Source organism: Anas acuta, chromosome 18 (genome assembly GCF_963932015.1).
Source record: "Anas acuta chromosome 18, bAnaAcu1.1, whole genome shotgun sequence".
In the NCBI taxonomy this organism is placed as follows: Eukaryota; Metazoa; Chordata; class Aves; order Anseriformes; family Anatidae; genus Anas; species Anas acuta.
In genome coordinates this window covers 7,012,169-7,023,016 of record NC_088996.1, presented here as the reverse complement: position 1 = coordinate 7,023,016, position 10,848 = coordinate 7,012,169, and the positions used below count along the sequence as shown (strand labels likewise).

At 41.4% G+C, this 10,848-nt stretch overlaps 1 protein-coding gene across 2 annotated transcripts; it reads right to left on the bottom strand.

Moving 5' to 3' along the window:
- Nucleotides 1-1,756: 1,756 nt before the first annotated feature.
- On the bottom strand, nucleotides 1,757-9,589 carry LOC137841754 (sterile alpha motif domain-containing protein 9-like). Of its 2 annotated transcripts, XM_068655031.1 has the most exons (4): nucleotides 9,409-9,589; nucleotides 8,360-8,520; nucleotides 7,450-7,495; nucleotides 1,757-6,877 (listed from the first exon to the last, which is right to left on the bottom strand). In XM_068655031.1, exons 3-4 carry the CDS (start codon nucleotides 7,451-7,453, stop codon nucleotides 2,187-2,189), a joined length of 4,695 nt encoding a protein of 1,564 aa, XP_068511132.1. In that variant the 5' UTR covers nucleotides 7,454-7,495; nucleotides 8,360-8,520; nucleotides 9,409-9,589; the 3' UTR covers nucleotides 1,757-2,186. The 2 variants fall into 2 exon arrangements, with proteins under 2 accessions (XP_068511132.1, XP_068511133.1); XM_068655032.1 differs by lacking the exon at nucleotides 8,360-8,520.
- Nucleotides 9,590-10,848: the final 1,259 nt, after the last annotated feature.

Below are 10,848 nucleotides of genomic sequence, written 5' to 3'. Positions count from 1 at the left end.
TGTTAGCTGTTTCAAAGTGCTTATAAAATCCACCTTTACCCATGTTTTGGTTTGTATGACTTTGTACTAGCTCTCTGTCTATAAACTATGCAGGAACTCATTCATATGAGCCTTATCTCAAATTGATTTTACACCTAGAGACAAGCAAGTGAATCTCAAATTTTTACTCTTTGACTGTCCTTTGGTGCTAATCTACTGTCCTTTTTCTGTACAAAAATGTATGGACTACCAGTCAAAGGATTGCTGTCTACAATCTCAGGTGCCTGGCAGGCTGGATTTAAGAAAACAAGTTACAAGACAAAGCCTCTTGGCCAAGTCTTGTGTTTTAAGTTTTTTGTTGTGATAGCAGTTTGTTTTAAAACAAAATCTTTGCTCTTGTCACAGCATGTGAGCAGGCTATATGAATGATTAAGAAGTAAATTCTTGCTTTTAGCTTGCACACTTTTCAGTAAGATCTTCCTATTTCTGCTTTGGGCTATGCCATGTTGAAGCCACTCTTATGGCCTATGCAGACTTGAGAAAACTGCCTTTGCTCAATTAACTTTTCAGATCTCTTTCCATTGTTGCTGCATCAGGGCTGGGCAGAAGGTGCTTTCTCCAGCACCCCAGCTCTCTGGCTGCTAGCAGTTAAGATGTTGTCATGGTTTGTCCTTCCGGCATGCCTTTCTAGCACATCTCAGGTTAAGTTGCCATTGATGTGTTTTACCAAAATCTGCCAGCCTGGATTGCAAAACCAGGAAGTGCAACCTGTGAACCAGACAGCTTTGCTGCTGTGTCTCCCCCAGGTTGAAAGCAAGGTATGGAGACAACTGTTGCCTAACCAGTACTCACAAGCTTTGCTTCTTCCTGGGTACTGGAAAGTGAAGGCTTGAACTAGATAGGATTTTCCTTGTTTTCATCCTGTTTTGAGATTTAAGTTGATCTGAATTCGTAGTACCTTGCAATTCCTCTTACAGTTTTGGCTGTGCCCAGATCACGAGTGAAGTTGGAAAAGCAAATCAGACCTTACTGCTGTTAGAACTATACCTTCAGGTAGTGTAATTCAGCTCATGTATTAATTGTGATTCTTTTTAAAGGTTATTTACCATGTTAAAACTTAAGCTATATTATAGGTCTTTTAGAAAATTTTAGCAACTCTGTCACTATCGAACAACGCTAAATTCAAAGAATAATTGGCTGCTTTATTTTTTAAAGACTTCATAGTTGCAGAAGCAGTACTGACAACAAACTCCTTTTTTTTTTTAAATTAGTAAATAAGGCTAGACAACTTTTTCAAGAATAGATATAACGTGTAAGTTTGTCTATTGTATATATAGCATGTGGTTATCTTGGATAATGCTGCAAAAACACTTTCCCAAGTGCAGGAATTGTTTGGACTATGAAATCATAGCAGCTCCTACAAGTAATATTTTATGTCACGACTCTGTAACCGCCTTTGTCTGCTTCCCTCCCACAGCTATAGATGCATGCAGTATGGTTTGCAATGTTTACATAGAGAAGCAATGTAAAGTGATGTAAAAACTGAGACCTGTTTTTTATCACTTCTGATGTTTGCAGAGTCAATTTTTTAAAATTGCTAATTATTCCTCTCTGCTTCCATAATAGATGTTGGCTTGCAGTTGATGATGCATAGGTGTATTTAATACATGGTATGTGGTAGTGAGTGAAGTATGTTAAAGCCAGTGTAGTGTATATGTTGTAAGTTCACTTAAACATTTTGTTTACAGTTCAGGGAGAAATAAAAACACCATACAACTAACAGTAGACACATTCTTTTACTGATAATGATCACCCAGAAATTAGCTGAATGTCCTAGTCTTTGATGAAAGAAAGCAGGGATCCCTGCTATGCCTGTTTATTTTGGAACTCAGTTCTCCAAAAGCTGGGGTGGGGAGGAATAATAGTGGGCCTTCTTTCTCTCACCTTTCCCAAGGAAATATAGGAAATATTGCTGCTTTATATACAAATTTTCTTTGGTAACTCCAAAATCATAAAAGACTTCTGTTTGAAGATATATTTTTACTAGTAGGTTTCAAATTTTTTAGATCCTTATTCATAGCATAGGAGTAGTTTGTGGTTATCTTACTACCTGGTGTCCAACCAATGCAGTCTTTTTTTCTTTAACGTGACAACAGGCCTTTTCCAGTGCTGCGCTGTCTAACAGTGCAGTAGGTACTTTTAATGTACTAAATGCTGTGTACTCTGGTGCCAGTTGAAATGTTATTTTCAACCTCAATATTGAAAGCAACAAGACCATTAAATGAAAATCCTAAATAAAATGTCACATTCTCATTTCCATTGGGTACTGAATCACGATGGAGTGCCAAGACTGGAAATTCCTTGATATGGCCACGTGTGAATAAATTTCTATCCTTGGTCCAACCTGAAACTCTTCTGAGAATGTGACCTATCATGGTGTTATTCCATACAGTTCCATGTAGCCACTTCATTCTCTTCTCATCTAAGGACCCACTAATTAATTTATCAATTTTATTTTTTTGCACAATCTTGCTTAAGCCATAGCCCTTTCCTAGGAAAAAGTGGGTGTAGATTCTTTTCTTTCTGGGAGGAACATCTTTCATCTTGATGTCATATAAACGTTTTAGGGTTTGAAGTGCTGAACTTAAAATTTCGTCTTTGGCTGAATCTTTGGCTGAATTGGGCTTTTTGTCTAATTTGTCTAATGCCTCATCTGGCCAAAATAGTAAGGTCAGCAAAAAATAGGCACTTGCTGGCAACATTCTATTTCCTTTACAGAATCTTGTGCTGAGTTCACGGAGAGTTTGCATTGGAAGAAGTTTGGCTGATCCTGGTGATAAACATGCTAATACAATGTGGCTCAAAATGTAATTGATCAGATCGGTGTCCTCCAGCCTGTCCCTTAGTGCATTTTCTGGATAGAAACTAAGGATCTCTTCTAGCTTTTCAGCTGACCTATTCTCTTTCTTATCTGTCAAGAATGACAGGATATTTGTGACGCTGCCTCCACCTCTCTTATAAATAGTCATGCCTTTCATCAGCTGGCTCTTAGGACCACTGTTGTCCCCAGTAAGTGATGCTGAGATGAAGAATTTCGCATATACCTCAGACTGTCTTTTCAGCCATTTCCGGGGATTATAAACTTGTTCTTCCTTTTCAGCTTTTCCATCGTCGTCTTCCTTCTCATGGTTTTTATCTGTTTGGAAATAACTTAGGTCTTCTGAAATCCATTCCAGAGCATTGTACAGGTTCTGGCGTAAGCCTCTTAAGCGTGAGTGAAGCTTTCCCCATGTTTTTTCAATGTCTTTAGGAATGTAATCTGTGATCAGGTATTTCACAAGCTCAGAGTGCTCCCCCTCTGGACTTGTGCGAAATACATCAAGTGTGGACAAAAATTTAAGGAGACGACATCCTACTTCTACTTCTCCAAAATAGCCAGCGTTGTTCATATTATCTGTTTCTGCTTTTGCAGCCTGTTGCGCAGCCCTGAAGCATTTCATAGCTTTAAGAGCAATCTCTATCTTGTCAATGTCAGGAACGTCTGTCACTTTATCCACAGTGAAACTAAACCATTTCCTGTAGACTTGACCTTCTGTATCCAGAATGTAAGAGTCATTTGGCAAATGAAGTTTTGCAACACCTACCCAATATTTTGCATCTTCAAATTTTTCATTATTGTAATGCAGTCTGGCAAGCTGCTGGGCAAAAAAGGCATCTTTTCCAAGGAGTTCGTACGCAGCTTTTAAAACAGCTATAGCTTTTTCACAGTCTTCAGCTTTACAGACGTGTTCAATGAATGGGGAGAAGAGGCTGTCTGTATTATCGCCCCTGCTTCTCTTATCACGGCGAATAAACAGATCTCTGACGAATTTTATGAATTCCTCTCGTCCAAATCTATTTTCAAAAAGCATCCTTTCCTGAAGAAGAGACATGGCAATTTGACTTTGAGGTTGGTTCCTTGAAAGCTGATACAAAATTTCTTTTGCAACCAGACAGTGTATTATCCGAACAGATGAAATATAGGTGGTACTTTCCCTTAGTTCAATAAAAATCATTCTTGCTTGTTCGCTTAAGTTACTTTTAAAATCATATGCTCTTGACTTTGTTTCTGTATAGGCACCCAGTCCCAGAAAAGCTTCACAGTGTGATAGTGAAACATATGAATTAGGTACATAAAAATTAAGCAAAGCCACATAGTGCATCAAACGTGTATCACGGGAAGAATGGTCTATGTCTTGCAGTATGTGGCCTACAAAATCTCTCACATACGTTTCATTGAACTCCTCACACATCAAGACAAATGTAAGTATGAATTTTGGCTCGACATATTTCTGCTTCAGTTTTTCAAGTTTAGTTTTGAACAGAGTTTTCTCTGAGTCTGTCAGCTTGTGAGTAACGGCTACTGTGTCCAGAGGAGAAGCCTTACAAAGCCGTTCAGGGTCATTGGATCGTCTACAGGACATGAGAATGAAGTAAGGTCTGGGGGAATTAATTTTTCTAGTTGCTACAGCATCCATTAAGTCATTTCTTATTTCTTCTAAATAGTCTTCATCATAATCTTCAATTAAGAGGAGCACAGGAAGACAATGATTGATTTCTTTCTCTTCGTAATCTCTAAATGCAAGTGCATGCTCACAAACAGTTGCAGGTGAATATGAGGATTTGATAACAGCACATCTTAAGTCCTTTCTTCTTTTCCATAGAACTTGTCGTGCTATTGTGCTTCCACCACTTCCAGGATGGTGGAATATCTTTAGTTTTGCCACAGAATAGTTGAGTCCAGTTCCTTGTAAAATGTCATCTAGGAGTTTGCTAGCGTCCTTGCATGCTTCACGTTCAATGATTTCCCCACAGTGTCCTTTATCAGCAAGCCAGAAATTTTTCCAGGTGATTTTTCTCCCTTTGTAGAAGTTTTGTTCTATTTCTTGTATTTCTTTTTCAGACAAAAGATCTAATTTAATATCATCACACTGATCGACACAAAGGATTTCTAGAGAAAACATTTTCTCTTCTTCTAGCGAAGGAAGCGTGCATAATGCTCGTGTGGAAACTGGCAGATGTCTGGGGTGTGCTGTAGAAGGCAGCATTTTTTGAATTGTGGCATCTACATGACTTAGTTTCATTCCCACAATGCTGCGTTGTTCTAGGGTCTCAATGTTGCACGATGTCTGAGCTAGATTAGCCCACTTCACATAATTTTCTCTGGACTCTGCAATGCAAATGATGTACTCCATGCCATTCATCTCTGTATAGAATTCCTGAAAAGTATCCACAATTGGTTTCTTAACTGGTGATAGCAATAGGAAAAGCACAATGAAAGACCGCTTTGGCAGGATTTCATCACAGATCCGAGTGATTGCTTTCTTAAGGTATTTCTTTTTGGTTCTAATCCATGTGTTTTCATCACATGGTTTTCCTTCATCCCCACGGTAGTCGCTGCGCCCATTGCAGAATATCCAACTAGTCTGATCAAACAGACACAAATGTTTCTGAGATGGAGGATTGCCAGTCTTGCTTTCATTGGAAAAATCCTGTAAAAAATAAGACCTTGTTGCATGGTGTTCTTTGTACTTTCCATACAGTCCTGACACAGAATGTTCATCGAAGTCAAAGACACAGAAAACGTTCAAATGCATTAAGAAGTTGATAGAGTTCAGGTCATCCTCTGTACATCTGTTTGTGACAAGGATGTACCGTAGGGAATCATCCATGTAGTTCTTGCCATCATTTAGTAGAATAGATAACTTCCTTCCCAAGTTTTGAGATACTGCTGTATGTACTTCTGTACTGAGAAGCTCAGCCTTTTCTCTTTGAGCATCCCTGTCTTTTGAGCCCTCGATAAAAGCAATTAGGTCGTCTGGCTTTACAAGTTCAGATTTTGCTCCTAGTCTCTGATAGAGAGACCGTTCTTTTGTCAGGGTCACCTTCTGGCTGCTTTCATTGTATTTAGGCAAATAAACATCAAAAGTTTGATTCTTCACTAAGCTGGATGTTGGTTCGATATCAACCTCCACCACAAATCTTTGTTCCTGAGAGTCTTTTGAAATCACTTCAATAAAAACAGGTGGGTGGATACATTTCCTTGCAGTTTCTTGTTTAGTTTCAGGAAAACATTTTTCTATGTAATCTAATGCATCAACATAGTGTTCCCTATCTTTGACCTTTATGCCAATGATCTGCCCATGTTTATAGCCCTTATCTTCAACACTGTCCATGATACCAAAATGTATGGTGCCATTTGTTCGAATGTTCATGCAGGCTGAAGCAAATCGTATCACTTCACAGGCAAACTTTGACTGCAACTGCTGTCTGTTCAATTCTGCAGCAATGGCAAAAGACTTATATTCATGACACGGTATGATTAAACCATTGACACCTGTTTCTGGAGAAAGAACTTGGCCTTTCACGTACTTGAAATCAGTGTCTTCACTTCTAAACGGTCGGTATTTGCTGATGTCTAAAACTTCATCAGTATTTTGAGGTTGGGATTTATTTCTCCCTTGCTTCTTGCTTCTTGCAGAAGCTGTGTTTTCTCCACTTGTTTCATGTAGTGGGCCACAGCTGTCTTTGCTTAAACTTTTTTGAGGACCGACATCTTTGGGTCTTACTGAATCTCTTTGTGTATCAATTCTGGCAGGCGTTTTGCTACTGGAATGCTTTTCTTGTTTTGTATTTTCCTGTTGCTGCCGAAGCTCATCTCTTTTGAGGAGTAAAATGTGGATTTGGCCTTTCTTCATACCTATTTTTTTGAGGAAAGGTTCATTCAGTTCCATAAGCACTGGACCTGTCACTTCTTCTTCATGTAGTTTTCTTGTATACTCTTCCTTGATTCCAGTAGATTGTAGCCAGCATTGGACATGGTTCTCATCCCACTTATCCACAGGTAATGTGTTGTAATCTAGGAACCAAAATTCTGTTACTAATAATAGCTGTATGGAATGCTAAATTGTTTTCTTTCTACCAGCTACAATGAGAGACTGTCTTCTCAAATATGTCAGTTCTGTCTAAAAGTGTCCTTACCTTTAATCAAGAGCAGTCCTAAGCAATGGTACAAGACTAATAATCAGTGAAGTGAGAAACCACGAGGTTTGGAAACTACTTCAAAACATCTGGGGTTGTTTCCATTACTCCCCTTTTATAAGAGGATTATCACAGAACTGTAGGGGTTGGAAGGGACCTCGAAAGATCATCGGGTCCAACCCCCCAAGTGATAAGATTATTTTAACTGATTGCTTATGTGATAAGGTTATTGGAACTGATGGGCTGAATTCCCTAAGCTTGAAGAGGTTTAGGTAGATTATTTGCCCACTTGAATTTGTTTATTTACTGATCTATGAAGATAAGTTATTAAGGATTGTAATGGTACTAAAATACTGATTCGTTCCCCAGTAGAGATGAACCTTTAAAATGCACTTATTAAAAAGCAAATCACTATATTCAAAGTGCAAATTTTCTGAAAGCAGCACATACCCATTGTCTTTGCAGGGGAGAAATCCTTCGGTTAATGAATAAAACCCTAGAAGTGAAAAAACAATTGTTAAATAATAACGGTTAACATTCCTGTTACTTACAGTTGACTTTTTTCCCCTCCCCTCCCCACTTTTTTTGTGGTACAGGGTAGTTTCTGTACCTCTAAAAGCCTGTTCTTGCCAGCTACAGTACTTCTATGCACCTGTGCTGTATGAAGCCACCTGTTCTCTGACGTGTGAAGACGCATCTGCTGATAGATGGGCACAGCTATCAGCTACTTCTGCTAGATACAGAAAAAAGGTGGCCTTACACTCCTGTTTCCCTCAGGTTGTGTTGTATCTCTTTTTTTAAAAATTATTTTATTTTTTAAATCTCCCCTTCTTATTCCCTCTCTTGTGCTCCTTTTTTCTTTTTTGTGTGCTTGTTTTTCCCCCTCTATTTTTCTATATCTGCTGTGCTCACTGAAACCGCATAACTTGCTGTCCCACCGAGCAGAAGATTCTTTGGTTTGGGTTAGAGGGGGTGTCCTGGCCTGATACTTGACATGCTCTGCTTTGCTCAGACTCCATTTACTGTGGTATAGAGATGGGCTCCAGCAAATATATCTATATATATATCTTCTATAGGAAGAAACATGTTAAATAAGCATGCTCAACGTAACAGAAATTTACCTTAGATTCACTGTAAGCTAACAGTAACCATCCCCGAGCTAGGGGCCACTTAACGGGAGTCACAGCAAAGGGGTTGGGGATTCAGGGGGGAGTCATTGCTCTTACTGTAGTTGCAAGCTCAACTCTACTGGTTCAGCAGGTGCCTGTAGCCTGGTAAGCCCCATGCCTGCAGCTGATGGCATTAAAACAGCATCACCTGCAGCTTCCTCAGAATTCAGGTGTCCAAGGAGCAGACTCACCAGTGCAGCCAGCATAAAAAGCAGCTCAGTAGGGCTTTGTTGAAGTTCTCAGAAAGATCTGAAAGTCAGAAGCCTGCAACTTGGAAGGTGACTGGAGTCCCCAGGACCAGGACTTGGCGAGAGGTGAGTTCAACAGTGGTTGTTCAGTGAGACAGCTGGGCCTAGGTGAATGGGGGAAAGCTGTAAGAACTGTGGAGCAAGTGCCTGTTTTAAATTTAAGTGCCTGGTTAGTGCTGTGGAAAGTTTGTGGGCTGATTAAAGAGCCAGCATGACCAAATAGATCTGGTTTGAGCAACCGAAGTACCCGGTGTCACTGAGGGGACCAACTGTTCTGGCACTGTTGTTAATTCTTGTGCCATGTGCGGAAGTGGATCCTTCCAAAATCGGTGTACACAGGCTGCTTATTACAGAGTTCAGAGGCCAGTGAGAGGCCTTATCTGTCACATAAATACTAGCCGAGTCTATCAGTGCCTTTTGCCTCTGCTCCGCCTACCAGGGCTGCGTTTATACATTCCCCGCCCTGCACACTTCATTCTGTCACACCCTGGTGGGACAGAGCCAGCATCAGGCCACCAGGCGTGGCTTTGGTGAAAATGAAACTTAACGGGGAATAGAAACTTGGGGTGTGGGGGAGGGGAGGCACTGCCCTGGCCAGTGGGCTCATGCTCTCCCCAGTGATAAAGAGCACCTGGGGGAGGCAAGTTGCTGCTGCAGGGCCCACCACCGTGCCACGTGCGTGCATTGTACCTGTGGAATGGGGTGTGGGGGGGATGTCCTGTCCCAGCCCCTCCTGCCCCTGGCCCCAAAATTCAAGAGCTGCTCAGCAAGACAGCTCCACACACCTTTTGGCAGCAGAGCGCAGAGCGGGACAGAGGGCAGTGCAGGGGGAGCCACACTTTTCAAGCTCTGCTACCAGTAAAGTAAAGTCAGGCTGAGAATAGGTTTCCAGGTTTCCCACTTACCCACAGCTTTCCCCCAGCCCTATTTGCTTGAGTGTGCAGGACCAACCCAGGGAGCTGCGGGATGGCTTGCAGATTGCAGAGGCTTACCTTGCAGAGCAATGTGGGAACCAGGCTGCTTGCAGTGCTGTTTCCAAATCCTGTCCGCAGGGAAAGTGTGTCTATGGGGAGGGGGGGGAGGAAGGTGCAACAGCTGTAGTGCTGAGCCTTGTCTTCCACACTGTTCTTGTGCGTTTCTTCTAGAGGTATCTTAACTCTCTCTGTCAAAAAAAAAAAAAAAAAAGAAAAGGAAGTAGTTTATGCAAAAAAAAAAAAAAAAAAAAAAACACTTTAATGCTCCACCCCTTCCTGGCAGTACTGTAGCAGCATAGCCCTGCCTGTAGCTTCAGCAGCTCTGCCTCCTGCAAGCATTATCTGGTGAGGTGCGCACCCAAGTGATGGGCAGCATCATGCCAAAGCAGGGTAATCAAAGTGCTTGGGTGGGGTATGGTGAGTGGTATATAGTTTAATTATGTAGATGTCCCCTTCCCACCTGTCTATATCATGTTTGTTTATGCCCCCTTCCCCCCCCCCCCCCCCCCCCCTTCACCAAAGTAGCCACCATTCGCTCATCCCTCTAACTCTGGGGCAGAGCTGCTGGGCTGAGTCACACTCCAGCAGACAGATTTTGTAGGTAGCTTTTTCCTGTAAATCACATGGTTTTCTTTCAGCTTAGTTTCACATAAATTTTATTTTTAGTTACAAGAACCTCAGTACTGTACAGCAGTAATTTTTTTTGCAGTCACTCCAGCTGTTTGAGCTTACCTGTTCACCTGCCTTAGCCACCACCAGGTAGGTGCCTGTTGCCTGGGGACTGTTAGGGCAACTGAGGGTCCTGGGCCTTAAGGGAGGCTCACTGCTTGCTCCCCAGCCTCCCTCCCCCCATAACTTCTGCCATCAGAATTTTAGCCTTGAACAGGAAGCAAGTGCTTGGAGCAGGTCCTGAGCAGTGCGTGCCCTGTCTGTTGCAGGCAGGGTGTGGCTGCTGCAGGCCTGGGGTTCGTGTGGCCCTGCCCACCCCCCCTTCTCCAGCCCCTGTTCTGAAACCTGGGTTATTCCACACAGATCAGTGGGCCTGCTGATTTCCCCAGGCACGTGCAGTCATGAAAAGAAATTCTAGTTGTTGGTTTGTTTGTTTGTTTTTTAATCTGAGTACAAGTCTTTATTTAGTAGAATTATAAAAGAACTTTACATGAGAAATACAAAAATATGAAATAGTCTTTGAATCTTCTTAGGTAAAAACTACCCTTTTTTTTCAAGCTTTAGAAACATGTAACTTGCACAGTTGGTGTCTTAAGTAAATTGCTTTTATACTTTGTAAAACTAGGAAAAACCTTCCAGTGAAGTTGCTCCAGAAAAGTAGCTGTATGTACCCAATCATACATATAATGGTCCATAACTTATTAGTTAACAAAACAATGGCACAGTCAGACAAATGAGCTTGTCCACTTTGTAGTTTCCCCTTTAACAAATTCCAGTGAAAGATGCAGT